The 15,169-nt window shown below is 45.2% G+C and overlaps 1 protein-coding gene across 2 annotated transcripts; it reads right to left on the reverse strand.

The window, feature by feature from the left end:
* Positions 1 to 2,021: 2,021 nt before the first annotated feature.
* Znf263 (zinc finger protein 263) lies at positions 2,022 to 9,674 on the reverse strand. Of its 2 annotated transcripts, XM_005391350.2 has the most exons (6): positions 8,659 to 9,674; positions 7,604 to 7,784; positions 7,072 to 7,145; positions 6,661 to 6,787; positions 5,390 to 5,506; positions 2,022 to 4,694 (listed from the first exon to the last, which is right to left on the reverse strand). In XM_005391350.2, the coding sequence occupies exons 1-6, from the start codon at positions 9,049 to 9,051 to the stop codon at positions 3,526 to 3,528; spliced, it is 2,061 nt and encodes a 686-aa protein (XP_005391407.1). In that variant the 5' UTR covers positions 9,052 to 9,674; the 3' UTR covers positions 2,022 to 3,525. The 2 variants fall into 2 exon arrangements, with proteins under 2 accessions (XP_005391407.1, XP_013373144.1); XM_013517690.1 differs by lacking the exons at positions 7,072 to 7,145; positions 7,604 to 7,784 and having other exon boundaries at positions 8,659 to 9,673.
* Between the last annotated feature and the right edge of the window lie 5,495 nt (positions 9,675 to 15,169).

Consider the following 15,169-nt stretch of genomic DNA (forward strand, 5'->3'; position numbering starts at 1 on the left):
TCCTTAGACACTTTTCAAGCCAGAGATAGAGTGAATTGTGGAACAAGCTGAGGACACTGGTCAGCTCTAGTTCCTTCTAATTGGGCTCTTACCATCATTATACTTTTTCAGTAGTAATAACTTCCTAGGGTGAATGATGGAGAATTAGTTACACCCATTTTCAGAAATACTGCACTCATGGATTCTGGAAACTAGATGTCATTGTTACTAAGCTGTTTTGGAGACTCAGAACTGAATAGTAATAGAAACAAGCCACCAGTGAATGCCTTGGGACCAGTGCTAAAGTATATAGACAATGTTTAAGGATTATTGAGTAGCAGGGCAAGTATCTGAAGGCCTGGGATGCCTCAAGGTTTGGGGAGCATGCACACAGGACCTTGTATGTGTGTCTACATCTGGGGGAAGGTACAAGATTCTCTAGATGGTTGCCTTAGGGGTGTCTGGCAGAGAACAGCAGCAGACAGGTGAGGGCAGGATCATCAGTGACTGGGGGAACCTCTTGGTTTTAGAATTGGTCTGGGCTGACAGAATATCCTAGTTTCTACTCCTACATATCCCCCCTCCTTATTCCCCCCTGCCCTGAACTAGTCCCCTCACCAGTCTTGATGACTATACTTGCCTCCAGTCTTCCTTCTTCTCTTGTCCCCTTCTCCAGGCTCCCCTGCTTAGGACCCTCATGGGCTTCTTCAGGTATACCCTACTGTGGCTCTGGGCTCACTTGTCTCCCATGGATTATGAGGATCAGAAGGAGCATCTTGAGTAGTGTAGTCATGATGCTCAGGTTTCCCGCTTCCCATTGGGGTGGAGGCCAAAGGACCCGCAACTATATACCCACATCAGGAGCGGTCAGCTGCCTACAGGCAGGCACTTGAGGCTCTGGTGGGGTATAAGGAGGCCTCTACCAGCCATCTCCCAAGGAGAAGAGGAAAGGAGGGGGCCAAAACACAGCAGCAGTCCTTCAGGACCCTAGTCCCTGGGCACACCTGCAAGGCCACTGGCTGGCTTTTGTTTTGGTCATGCCTGAGAAACTTAGGCAACCCAATCTTCTGGTTGCTGAGGCAGGATACCTAAACTTAAGCTGCACCCAACCAGGAAGCTTCACCTTGGAAGAAGCTAACATCTGTGTTCTAAGAATGGGCCTTCCTGCCTAGGTAAAAGGTATGGACTGAGAACAGAGTTCCCTATCATCCAAAACATACCCCTGGATTACAGAAAGATACTCTACTTGTTCATTCTCTACCCGCCTCCCACTGGAGCAAGTTTGGATAGTGTGAGCCACCAGATTTTTGATTAAATGTTTTGAAGCAAACAAGGTATGGCCTAGTGATAAATTAAGAGAATTAACATTAACTGAAATACTTACTTGAATATTTTTATGGTCTGAATACTCTCTATTCATCATGCTGCTGTTATATGTGAAGTATTTTGTATGACGTCTCATACAGCTATGCATATGAAGTTTGCTAGAAGCATGGAGCTACATTGATGACTGGGCCAAGGATCCCACTGGAAAGCCTTTGTAGTCCCTGGAGTAAATACCTAGGGGAATCTTTATTGTTCTACCTTCAGGTTCCAAGCAGGGCAACACTAGCTAGACCACATGACAAGATCTGAATGGGTAGTGATACTGGGTAGAGAGGGGCTGTGATGAGATTAATAAACGGGGTAAACTACTTCATACCATTCCACCCAACTCATGGCATCAACAGTCACATTAGGCCTGCTCTGTTCCTATCACTAGAGATCCTACATTCATCCAATTCTCAACACCTTCCCTTCTTCTCAATCCCCACAGTACTATTGCTGTCCTGTGAACAAAATTAGTAAAGAAGTGAAAAATAGATTTTTAAAAATTGGCTTCAAAAAACTCACAATAATAAACTGTAGGAGGAGGTAAGACTAAAAAGAAAAAGAGGGGCTAGGGATTTAGCTCAGCGGCACAGAGCCTGCCTGGCAAGCAGGTTGTGAGTTGGATTCCCAGTACTGGAAAAAAAAAAAAAAAAAAGAAAAAGGACACAGGATTGTTTCCATCACTTAAAATTGCTTTATTTGATAGCCTGTTGCTAATGGATTGTTAATAGCTGGTCAGATATCTTCCTCCATGACCATATCCTGAGATGTTTTCCTGGCGTCAGACTTCCACCCCTAGAATATCTCCTGGTAGTTCTACATCCTTCTTATAGATACAGAAAATACCTCTTCTGACTCCTTATTCTAAAATATAATGCTTTCTTATAATAATTTTTCCCTCCCCTTTACCTCCCCACTATTAATGATCAATGACTCAGTTACAGCAAGACCATCTTAGCTTCTTTCCTGGAAACCAGGTGCAAGACCAAAATATCATTTGAAAAAGCTTAATCTGCTTCAGCTACCTCATAAAGAATATAAGATTCTTTCTAAGAATTGTAAGATTCTTTCTTTCTAAACAAAGAATCAAAAACATTTTTACTGCTGTACAACACAGAGGGAAAGAACAACTTTCAGAGACTTTATGACATCACCCCAAGCCTTCATTCAGCTTGACTCTTGGTTAGCACATGGGAGGTCCAGCCTAGAGCCCATCAAGCCCACAAACCACCTGAGGCTATCTGCGGCCACCTTTGTCAGAACCTTCTTGACTAACCCAAAAGTCCACAAAGAGAAAGCAAGTTCCTCTGAGATAGAAGACAGGTCAACATGGGATTAAGATAAAGATCCACATACTTTGTTTCCTGAAGATATTTATTACCATCCAAACATTGTCAACAGGGACAGACATAATCCCTAATTTCCCTAGGATCTACATTTTCAGTGTTTCCTAGGGAATCCATCTTTCAAGGAACCCTCTACCTGGGAACAAGGCTTCAGAGCTCTGGGTATCTTTTTTCAATACAGAAGAAAGCCTCAATCTGTCCAAAGGATAGATTGATTACACACTCATTTCAGCTGCCAACTTCTAGACTCACCTGCAAGTTCTTCCTTAAATTTCCCCTACACCTCCATTTTCTTTTGTTTGAGGTCATACATTATGTGGTTTACCAATGGGCACTCCTGCCAGACCACTGAGGGATGTTATCATGGCTGACCTGTTAGGGCTACAATTTACAACCAGTCTTGTTGACTTCTATGCTGGTTTCTCAGGAAATCTGGCCCCTCTTCTTTGGTCTCAAGGGCCTTAGGAGCCTCAATGCTCCTGCAGTCCCAAGTGAATAAGGAGTAAAAGATCACATGAATTCCCAAAGTTGTTGGAATAAGCATTACATAGTAAGGCACCCAAACTACATGCTGGTTAAACACATCAAGAAAGTGGGTATACGTTGGGACAGGATGGATTAAATAAAAATGTCCCAGAGCAGGTCACATCAGATTTTACTATTGCAAACAACTCTTTAGTTTTACAGCAATCCTTTGCTGCCTCTGCATTACCCTCAAAATGAGCCCCCATTTCCTCTTGGAAAACAGAGGTCATTTGGTCAAGCAATGCCAGCCAGCTCTTGACAACCTTCTATATGCCACCAGGGGCAAAGAGAAATTCCATTATTTCTAACCCGTGTGAGTTCTCTGATGACTCATAAGGCGTGAACTCCGAGAGAAGCTTTCTCCACATTCAGAACATTTATAAGGTCTCTCTCCAGTATGGGTTCTCAGGTGACGAATCCGATTGGAGCTGTGAGAGAAACTGTCTCCACATTCGTGACATGTATAGGGTTTTTCTCCTGTGTGAATTCTCTGGTGCCTGATTAAGTTGGATCTATGAGAGAAGTTTTCTCCACAAAGGGTACATTTATATGGTTTCTCTCCTGTGTGCGTTCTCTGATGTCTGGTGAGGTGCATGCCCTGCCGGAAGGTTTTCCCACAAGTTGAACATTCAAAGAGTTTCTTTTCTGCTCTGCGGGTTCCTTGGCTTGTAAGAAAGGAGGTACCATCACTCATGGCCTCCCCATTCTCAGAGAAGGGGTCAAGCCTCTCTCTCTCATGGGTTCTTTCATGAATGACAAGGTGAGAACTCCGAGAGAAACTTTTCCCACACTCAGCACACTTATAGGGCCTCTCTCCTGTATGGATCCTCTGGTGTCGAAGAAGGTTGGAGCTATGAGAAAAGATCTCCCCACACTCGGAGCACTTGTAGGGCTTCTCCCCAGTGTGTGTCCTCTGGTGCCTATGGAGGTTGGAGTTGCAAGAGAAGCTTTTTCCACACACATTGCACTGATAGGGCTTCTCACCTGTGTGGGTGCGCTGATGGCGAGTCAGATGGGTATTTTGACTGAAGCATTTCCCACATTCTAGGCACTTATGGGCCTCCTCTCCCAGATGTGCTCTATGTAGTGAGAGAAAATGTGGGTGCCCACTAAAGATTTCACTGCACTCCACACCCATACACAGTCTTTCTGCTGCATGTATTCTCTGATGTCTAATTAGATTTGAGTTATTAGAGAAATTTTTGCCACACAAAGGACATAAATGAAGTTTTTTTGGCTGTAGTTCCTTTGGTGGCCCCAGTTCTCTGCAACTTATAGCTCCTGCTAAGGACTGCTCCATTTCATCTTCTGGAGGTGGTTCCCAATGCCCTTCTGCCCTGTCACGAGGCCGGCCCTGCTCAGGACTCCAGGGCACCTCCCCTCTGGCCGGGCCAGGGAGCAGCACCTGAGGGTGAGTGTTCTCAGGGGAAACAGATTGAACATCTCCTTCTTGGTTGTCAAATTTCTCTTCCCCTGGTAGAGAAAAAAGCCAAACCTCTACATTATTTCTACACTGGAAGAGAACATAACCCCATATTCCTGCTATGTCAATCAGGTCAGAGGTCCCAAAGGGGCCCCAGTTTCCTATTCTCTTCCTAGGTATAGAGTACCCCAAACAGGCATCTCAACAAGGGGTGGGGCTACTGTTCAAGGAATCAGAGCCCAAAAGCCAGATGTAGTGGCTCACCCCTGTAACTTGGGAGGCTGAGGTAGAATAGTTGCAAGTTCCAGGCCAGCCTATTACGGTACACAGTGAGACTCTGTAAGAAAGAAAGAAAAAAGAGAAGAAGAAAGAAAAAAGGAAGGAGAGAAAGAGAAAAAGAGACAGAGAAAGAAAGGGAGAAATCACAGCATTGTGGGAAGTTCTTTGTTAGGCCTCAACAAACCTTTCCAATTAGGCCTCTGGCTGATGCCCTTCAGGATTGGATGAGATGTAACTCAGGGCTGAAACCAAGACAGGACAAGTGAGCCCAAGAGTGAGTACCTCCTCAAAGTTTGTATCCTGAGTTCCACAGTTGCCTCACTGGGATGGGGAATGGTCAGTTGAGACACAAGAAGCAATGTACTACCATAGGAACAATGGTAGACTGGCCCTACAGTTAACCCCTTAAAAGCCTCATGTTTAACATGGGACACCTTGCTGAGCAGCTACTTCTGTTCATCCTTACCTGGAGCTGGGCTTCTGGGGCTCACACCCTCCTTACAATTCTGGATATTGGGATCCCATGGCTTCTCTCCTTGTTCAACCTGGGTGCTTAGGGCCTCCTGACTGGGCATGTGAGGCTCTGTTCAAAATGATGAAAGAAACAGATTGCTGTATCAGCACTCTCCTCTACTAGGTGGAAGAAACAAGAATGGTCTTAATCCCTACTCTCAACAGGTAAGACACAGAATGCTCTGATAAATCTGGCAGCAATTACTGGGAATATACATTAAACTATTCCCAGTGTTACATCTAGAAAACAATATTAGGGGAGAGAAACTATGGATTTAAAAAAAAAAAAATACTTTCAAAGTATTTAGCATTTTTTTTTTGCAAAATGAATCTATATTTTTGGTGTTTTCTTTTTGGTTTTGGTTTTTTTCCAGTATTGGGAATCAAACTCATGACATCATGCTTGCCAGGCAGGCGCTGTGCTACTGAGCTAAATCCCCAGCCCCCAAATCTATATTTTTGTAATTAAAACAAAGTATATGATTAGAATAGTCAGTTCGTTGATGAATTAGATTAATATATTAAAACAGCTTTGACTCTTACATATAAAATAGAGCTATATTTGACTGATAACTCTAGCACAAGAAAACATCAATGGACAATTAGAAAAAGACTTTGGACTGTTAGGACTATGAGCTTAAAACCCAGATATGCCATTTCTATGTATGCTAGAGAGAAAAACAAAAACCTCCCTCTACCTTCAGCAAACATGGACTCAAACATACATTCAGTTCCAAAAAATTATAATCTGATCTTTTCTTCCCAGTTAGGAATCGTTTTGTTCAACTTTGCACAATTCAACAGTGGAAAGGTGATGGAAAACCTGGAATGGTTCCAGTAAAGGGAAACAAAAGTAACAGTAACCCATTTACAGAATTAGTACAAATGAGTTCATAGCTTGATTTTCTTTACACAAACCTGATGGATGAAAACAAAGTGGTATGATTTTCTGCTATTATGTGTGTCAAAGTAGCTAGTCATGATGTATACAATATCTTAGGACTTCCCCCCATTTTTTAAATGAGACTTTTCATTTAATAGAGGGCATTGTATAATAAATACCTATATACCCTCCACCTAAATCCAATGGCAGATGTTTAACTGACCCTAGTGTGGAACTTTACATAGGAGGCTTTACAGAACTTAAGTCTGAGATATAGGTATCCAAGAAACAGGATCCTTGTCAGAATACTGCAGTCATCAACCCTACAAAAGAAGTCTTACCTAGTGAGTCCACAGTCTCATAACTCTCTTGCACCGTGTCCCTGGAGAGGGCTCTCTTACTAGGATCCTGATGCCCCCACTCCTCCTGGGAGATGTACATTGCCATGTCCTCTAAGCTCTCAGGCAACTGAAACAGCAAAAGATCTCCTTTAGCCTCAGATGCACCAAAAATAATTCAAGCAGAGTTGCAGGAAGAAGAAGCAAAAGCCCGGGGGCACCAAGGACATATGTCATGGGAAAAAGTGATCCCAGACCTACAAATGATGGATGGACACCAATAAGGAGGGGGACATTTGGTTGGGGGAAAGGATCCTCCAAGTGCCACAACTGCCCCAGCCCATCCCCAAAGCAAGACTCCAGGGGAGGAAGGAGTGTCCTCGCAGGGGGAGATAATGGGACCTTCCACATCACCTGGGACCCAGTCATTTCCTTGTCTTCCATATTCCCTTCAGGAGGAAAGAGAGAAAGCCAGGGAGCAGATAACGCTGAAGGTGACAGAAATCATAATGAGAATGGCATTCCTAAATCTTGGTAACCCGCATTCCTAAATCTTGGTAACCCGTAAATTATTACAACACAGTATATATTCCCCAAAACTCTGTTTCTGCTTTTATAATTGACATTAAACAAAGACCAGTAACAGGCAGAATAAAGTAGTAAGTATTATCCAAAATGATGGGGTCAGAGTAAAGGAATGGGAGCAGTCTTCCACCGGAGTTAGCAGCACTCCAAACCCCTCATTGTTCACCTAGCTCTAAATCTCCTTTTTTGCATACAAATAAATCTCTCCTACTAAGAGCAGAACCCACACATGTGGTCTTTCAGGCCACATCTGACAACTTCAACTTGATTCCTTTCCCTTGGCAGAGGTGCTACATCCTTAGTGTTGGGGCAACCCCAAAGCCCCTCCTCCCTCCCACCTGCCCGGATAACTGTTCCTCACCCCTGTCCTTTACAGCCTGGGGGTCCCTTTGGGGGCTGGGGCCTAGCAGCTCCTGCAGCCTGGGGCCAGGACTTCGCTCAGTCTCCACAGGCTCCAGCTTGAAGCTCGGTGACTCTCCTGCTGTTTCCAGAGGCAAAGGCTCCTCCAAAAGCACTTCTGTTCCCCGCCCTTGGTTTGTGACCTGAGGACCAACCCACATCACTTATCATCACAATGGAGCCAATAGAAAGGGAAATTAGTATAGGATTCTAAGAGCAAGCCTTCAACAGAAAAACCACAAAAGATCCGTTTGAGCAAGAGAAAGATGGTTTACACTAAAGGCTTTTTTGGTCCTGTATACAGTCAGTAAAAATGGAGGAGAATGGTTAGGGAGCAGGTCCACTCCCAATGCACATCTTCCCCACACACTTTTAATATACCTTACTTTTGTTCTCTTTCATCTTTTTCCAGATGCTTCTATTCCTCACTACCGAATAAATTAAACCTTGGTGCCCTATTAGGGCCAGTGACCTGTAGAGTCTCAGTACTAAGTTGTTTTTCAAAATTTAACCAAGATCTAGCTTCACAGATGAGACTACACTGCTGACCTTAACATGATAAGAACATGTATCGCATAATTATAAACCAGTAGAATCATCAAAACTTTGCATGCTGTTCTCCCTCTAATCTTCACAATAGCCCCCCAAAGGTACTTTATTATCCTCATTGTACTGGTGGGAAAACTGAGGCCCAAAGAGAGCAAATAACTTGACCAGAGTCATAAAGGTAGTAAGCAGTGGTGAGATCATTTGAAGCAGTTGTTAACTACAGGGTTAACAACTATTGCTGAAGCACTGCCTCCACGTGGAAGCGGGGCACTCACTATTCAAGGCTCACTCTGTTCATAAGGGGGAAATCTGGAGTGTGAATGTTCCACATTAAGCCATAAAAAGCCCTCTTCCCCATGTCAGAGCTACTCAGCGCAACCAAGTAAATTCTACCGGGAGAACTAGGCCAGCATCATGTTGCAAACCGCGAAGCCAAACAGCGACAACACAGTTCTTTCTCTCGCCCACCTGTTGCCTCAGTCTCCCAAGCTCTCTCTGCATATCCTCTACAAGGGTCACTGCTTCTTCGCCGCTCTCCGGATGTAGTTCCTGCACCCTGCTCTGGATCTCTTGGGGCAGGATGGTCAAGAACTGCTCCAGCACCAGTAGCTCCAGGATCTGCTCCTTGGTGCGCATCTCAGGCCGTAGCCACCCATGGCAAAGCTCCTGGAGCCGGCAGAGGGCTTCCCGGGGACCAGCGGCCTCTTGGAAGCGGAACCTCCTGAAGCGCAGATGGGAGGCCTCGGGGCTGGGCCCAGGGTCACGGGGAGGCAGCTCCTGGGTCCAGGCGCAGTCCTCCTCGAGTTTCACTATAAGGAGCCCTTCCCGCTCCTGAGAGCCCGGGAAAGCCGCCATTGCCATGCAGCAGAGCGCCTTAGCCCGGAAACCAGCTGCGCCCTCTTTTGGAGGAGCCCAGGACCCCGTGCCAGGATAGACTGCTTCAGCAGGAGCCAAGCGGTCCAGCGCTCCAGACCCTAGCGGAAGACCCTAGCTCGGAGCTTTGGCCTCAGTCGGCCCCCACTGCAGCCCCTTATTCCCGGGTCTCGGACCACGCAAGACTCTGCCCTTAGCTATTAGGCCGGAAGTTTCGGCGCACTCATTAGGCGTCACAGTCCAATACCGTCGGCGCGAGACCAACTTCCGGGTTACGTTTTGAGTATTCTCGTGCCATTGGATCAAGTGTCAGCACAGACTCGCCTCGACAGACGAGAAGACGAAGTTTTTGTGCGGAGGCGAGACAAGGCAGAGGCCAGTCGGAGACGAAAGGCTGGTTTCAGGGGGAATCCTGCGACCTCCTGGGGGGGCGGGTAGCTAGGTGGAAGAGGTAACAGAAGCAGGTATAGAGTGGTGGACGACCTGAATCAGATTTCCCCAGCAAGGTTAGTCAAAATGAGCTACGCTTGATCTAAAGTCAAGCTGCATCAGTGTTGGAGCGGGGCCCAAAAGTCTGAATTGTTTATAAGCTCTCCCACGAAATTCTTTCTTTTTTTAAAAAAAAATCTTTGTTTTTCTTCCGGTACCGGGAATCGAACTTACGACATTGCGCTTGTCAGGCGAGCACTTGGCCGCTGAGCTAAGTCCCCAGCCCCTTAAGAGGTTCTTTCTTCAAGTGGTCTTAGCCGCTTGGGAAAGCTGCAGCCTTCAGCCGCGAGACCGCAGGGAATTGTAGTAGTGGCAGGACCCGGCTACTGCGCTTGCGCGAGTATTGCGGGCGGCGGAGCCCAACAGAGTGTCCAAAGTCCCCGAGCGGCGCCGAGGCAGCAGGGTAAGGGTTTGTCTGAGTGCCCAGCTGGACTGGGATCTCGCTTCCGGTGGCTGGGTTTACAACAGGAGCAGCCGGGCCGGCCAGCGCCTGCGGCTTCCAATTACACACCGGGTTCTCAGCCTGCCGAAGACGTCCGGTGGCACCTGCGGTTCTCCAGACGCGGTCTTCAGCTCCGCCCTGTGAGGAGCCACCTGCCCAGTGTGAATTCCGTCATCAGGGCAAAGGGAAACCCTGGAGAGCTGGCGCCATGCTAGGCTTAGATGCTCCATTCCCTCTACCACTGTCAGTGGCTCACCAGGTGAAAGCTTCAGAGGAGCAAGTCAGCCCAAACAGTAACTGTTTATTGAACACATGCTTATATACTGTTGGATTCTCAAACACAAAATTGGTGAACATGTCAGTTAAATTGTCACACGACTGTCTTTTTAAGGCTACCATGTAACACATGGGCAGGTATAGGTCCTTTTCAGGAAAACCTTGTTCAGACTTATGACTTGAGGCTCCTAAAATCATTTTTATGTTTTTAGACATTCCTGTTTATGGCAACTATGGATTATAATCTCGACACCACTTCTCTGGCATTTACTGTGTGATCTCAGGCAATTTATTTAATTTATTAAAAATTTGTTTCCTCTAAAACCTTTTCTGGGGGGCTGGGGATTTAGCTCAGTGGCAAAAGCGCCTCCCTGGCAAGCGCAAGGTCGTGAGTTCGGTTCCCGGTACCGGAGAAAAACCAAAAAAAAAAAAATAAATAAATAAATAATAAAACCTTTTCTGGGGCCGGGGATGTAGCTCAGTGGCCTAGCACGTGCCTGGCAAGCACAAAGTCATGAGTTTGATTCCCGGTACCAAAATAAATAAATAGATAAATAAATAAATAAATAAATAATAAAATCCTTTTCTGTTCTAAGAGAGTAATATTCTACCCACTTCAAAATATGGGATGAGGATTAAATGAGATAAGAGTTGTACAAGATGCATAGGACATACGTGCCAGTAAATACCAAAATTTTGTTTTGAGACCAAGTTCTGCAGAATTTCCCAGCTTGGTCTCCGCTTCAGCCACCTGAGTAGCTTGGGATTACAAGTGTGCACCAGGTACCTGGCTTTACTTGATGTTAATAATGTACAGCAAGTTGATGAAGCCTTACCTACAACACACACACACACACACACACACACACACACACGTGTGCACGCACACATTTTATATGAGAAGCCCTGGGTTCAATCCTCAGCACAAATAATTAAAATTAAAAGGCCAGCTATTCTATCTTCTGCATATAGACAGGACATAAAGAAATGGAACAGAAATATGTTCAGTATGATAGTTCACTGATTGTGTCATCTTGAGTAAGAAACACCCAACCAAAAAAAATGAAACACCCAACTAAACTGTATCACCATAATGTGGTGTAAGAACGCTTATGAAATACACATACCTTGAGATGGGAAGAATGAGGTATTAATCTTTTGTTATCTAAGGTCCTTTTATTTTAGGCTATTAATGGGTACTTAAAGGTGGATAAACTTTCCAAGTGTATCAGTCAATGTTTTCTAGAGAAATATTCAATGCTAGCAATACAAATATATAAAAATTTACAAGAGCAGCTTATAATGGCTGCCCCAAGAGTCAGATCTGGAAAATACAAAAGGGCTCTCTGTGCCTTGGCAATCCAAAGGATCCAGTCAAAGACCTGGAGCTCACTCTAGTGTCCCATGTAAAACTGTGTCGGGAAACCAAAGGGTCTGTGATGGAAGGCTGAAGTATCTGCACGGGAAAGCAGGAGATAAAGACCAGGGTGAAGATGAAGACTGGATCTCCTCCAAAGTAACAGAAGTAAGGCTTCCTTCTTCATTTCTCTTTTACTCCTTGCAGGCTACAAGCCTGTTGGTTGGTGTTACTCACACCCAGAGTGGGTTTTCTGTCTTTTGCAAATCCCTTCAGCCACACCTAGAACTATGATGATACAATTTAGTTGGGTGTTTCTTACTCGAGTTGACACAATCAGTTAACTATCATACCAGCTTATTCAAAATAACTGAAAGTATTCCTCTTGAAGATAGAGCTGGGCGTGGTGGCGCACACCTATAATCCCAGCACTCGGGAGGCTGAGGCAGGAGGATCATTGTGAGTTTGAGACCAGCCTGGGCTACAAAGTGCTCAAGGCCAGCCTGAACTGCATAGTGAGATCCTGTCTCAAAAACAGAAAAAAAGAAGATAGAATAACTCGAATTTGGGAGTAGGATTATAGGCCATCAGTTTTATCTATAAGTGTTCACTTGGGTCTGGAGGTTTTTAACCTGAGATCAATAAAATTCAAGAGCAGTACTATCCAATAGAACTTTCTGAGATGGGAACTATTAGCAATTTAGAGTTGCTAGGTTTACCAAGTAGCTACTATGTAAGTGGCACATTTAGACGGTCCATGGATGGGTTTGAATGTTTTAAAAATCTTTTGATATTGTATGTAAAATAGCATGTGTACTTGTATTTTTTTGTCTTTTTGAGACAGGGTCTTGCTATGTGGTTCAGGCTGACCTTGAACTCGCAACAATCCTCCTACCTCAGCCTCCTGAGTGCTGAGATTACACGCATGTGCCACCACGCCCTGTACTTGCATTTTCTAGGAAGTTGGTCCATTTGCTAGCATCAAATTGTCAAAACCATCAAAAGGTTAAGAACTGCAACTTTAGGGCTTTGGTAAAAGGAAATTTAAGGGAAATAAGTATGCCCTCTTGTGATCACAAAAAATTCTGCCTTCTTATATATTTTTGTATTACCTGTAGGTGGCTTTTTGACTGTTACAAAGAAAAACAAGTGTGAATCTCAGATAATGAACCTCTACTACTTCTGGTTTTAGGTCTCAGGGATACTTGACGGTAGGGCTGCCTTCAGTCTTTACCTAAGTCTTACAGATTCCTTGGTGCTCAAGGCAGCAGTTTTCTGTGCCTGATTTTCAAGATGACATTCAGTGAAATTTGCAGTATTGATACTTTCAAGTCGCTCACAGTAGTGACACTTACTTCCAGCTACTAGTTCCAGCTACTCAGGAGGCTGAAGTAGGAAGATTGAGCCCAGGAGTCCAAATCCAACCTGGGCAATATTGGCAAGATTGTATCTCAAAAAAACTAAAGTTTGGAGGGTACAGCTCAGTGGCAGAGCATATGCTTAACATTCAAGACCCTGAGTTCAATCCTCAGCACCAAAAACAGGCAACAACTTTCAAGTCTGTTCTGTGGGGTGGTCACATACTGAAATGCTAATTTTCCCTTATTTTATCTTAGCCCTCCCCTGTCCAGGCTTTTGCCACTAGCCGCTCTCCCTGGTTTTGGTTTCTAAACACTTTTACTTGACTACAACTTTCCTTTGATCTATGACTCAGGGTTTTACCTCTTTACTATATCACACTACTCTTTAATCTCACTCTTGAAATCTAATCTTAGGCAAAATAGTGAATTTAAATGGCATTCATTTGAAATGCATTTTATTGTTATTAATCTATATTGCTTCTTTCTCATGAAAATATATAAAATAAGGCATTCTGCTCCATTTCTTAAATACTTTTTAAAGTATCCATTTAGTATTCAATTTCCCATATACAAGACCTTTTGAAGGAGTGTTACAGAGGCCCTGGAGGGAAGGAGGGCTGGGGCAGGGGAGTGCATAGCCCTGGAAGCAAATTTAAAGTCTAGGTTTTATTTTAGGGTAGGGAAAAGGAAGCTATTGAAGACTTTGGAGAAGACATAATTGTCCCTAATCTGTGCAAATCTTAAGGGTAAAACTGGAGATGGGGAATCAGGCTGGAGGCTATGCAGAAGTGACAGATATGGGGTGGTATTAACTATGTCACATTGAATGGATGGAGGTTTGGAGCCAGGAACCAGGGCAAGTGGTGGCACTTTCTCAGTTGAGATTGAGTTGGAGGAAGGAGAAAGCTCACACCTCTGGTTTTTGAGGGAGAGGAAGAAAAGACTAGTGTCTGAGGCAACAGATGTTCCTTGTGGTTTCATCCTTGAGGTATGTGACCAAGGCAGATGAACGTTACTCCCTGTCCATCCCTGGCTCCTTGCTTGGGGAGGGGGCACATACTGTCTTCCAAAGTTTTAAAAATTTCAAGCCATGGTGGAAGCCAGAAAAGAAAAAGTAGAGGTGGAACAGAAAAAGGAAGCAACTTCCATGGAGTGGGAAGCTGAATACCTCCCTTCAAGCAGCGCCAGCCTGGCAGTTTATGATGGGCTTGTGGAAGATTCCCCCTAGCAGAGACTAAACACCCCAGCAAACAAATCCCAGGATGAGGAGGGCTTGTGGGTCTGTGGGACTGAACTCAAGTCAACTCATCACCCCTGCTCGAGCCACACAGAGGAGCAGAGCACAATGCAGATTTCCTGGACGTGTGAATTCTGGTGCAGAGCACAAACCTGAGCCAGCAGGGAAGGTGTGCTAAATTCACCCAGGCAAGGGCTGTGAGGCTGTACAGGGCATCTCATTCTTCCCAGTTCACATCAGTGTCAATGGCCACACAGTTGTAGGCCACAAAGCAGAGTTTCTCCTTGCACACGTTGATGCTGACATAGTGTGGCAGGAAGAGGGTGCTGGAACAGGTGGAAGACTCAGGCAGTGGTCTGTGGTCTTGTGGCTGGAGGCATTGAAGGGCCACAGGTGAGGAAGAACTCTAGGCACATGTGTGTGGGTTGCCGCAGGTCCTCTCTTCACATGCACTCACTCCATCTTGTCTGGGTAGATGTAGATCTGCACTGGTAGGTGGCTGTGACCCGTTGGTGAAATTGTTCAGTGCCTCCCAGAAATACTGCACCCATGTATCGGATGGCACAGAATCCTCAGATGGAACTGCTTCTCCAATTCTTGCCAGGTCAGGAAGTCCAGCACAGCTTGTGGTATGGCCTTTGGCAGATCTGCCTGCATGGCTGCCACCAGCAGAATCCATGGTGGGGAAGTCCTTGCTCCAGCTCACCAACTCCCCAGAGCACTGCTTCCACACAAAGCCAGGCAGCATATGGACCAGGAGCTGCTTATCCTGATGGGCAGCCCCCATCAGCTGTCTGATCCACTCGTGCTTGGTGAAGTCTCAGCAACAGGGGTTGGACATACATATGGAGGACCACCTGGACAACTTTCCTTGAAAGAAGAGCATTTGGCCCTACTTCTGTGTACTGATACAGAACTGGCTAGAATATTTCTTTATCCCTTCA

The sequence above is a fragment of the Chinchilla lanigera genome, unplaced genomic scaffold, assembly GCF_000276665.1.
Source record: "Chinchilla lanigera isolate Chin_1 unplaced genomic scaffold, ChiLan1.0 scaffold00041, whole genome shotgun sequence".
Lineage (NCBI taxonomy): Eukaryota > Metazoa > Chordata > Mammalia > Rodentia > Chinchillidae > Chinchilla > Chinchilla lanigera.

Bases quoted from the DNA above. Each gene is read 5' to 3' on its own strand.
- Znf263 (XM_005391350.2), bottom strand. From the start codon at position 9,051: ATGGCAATGGCGGCTTTCCCGGGCTCTCAGGAGCGGGAAGGGCTCCTT. The intron at 7,785-8,658 runs GTGGGCGAGAGA...GTTGGTCCTCAG, and splicing joins TTGGGAGACTGAGGCAACAG to GTCACAAACCAAGGGCGGGG. The intron at 7,146-7,603 runs GTGAGGAACAGT...TGTCACCTTCAG, and splicing joins CCAGGCTGTAAAGGACAGGG to CGTTATCTGCTCCCTGGCTT.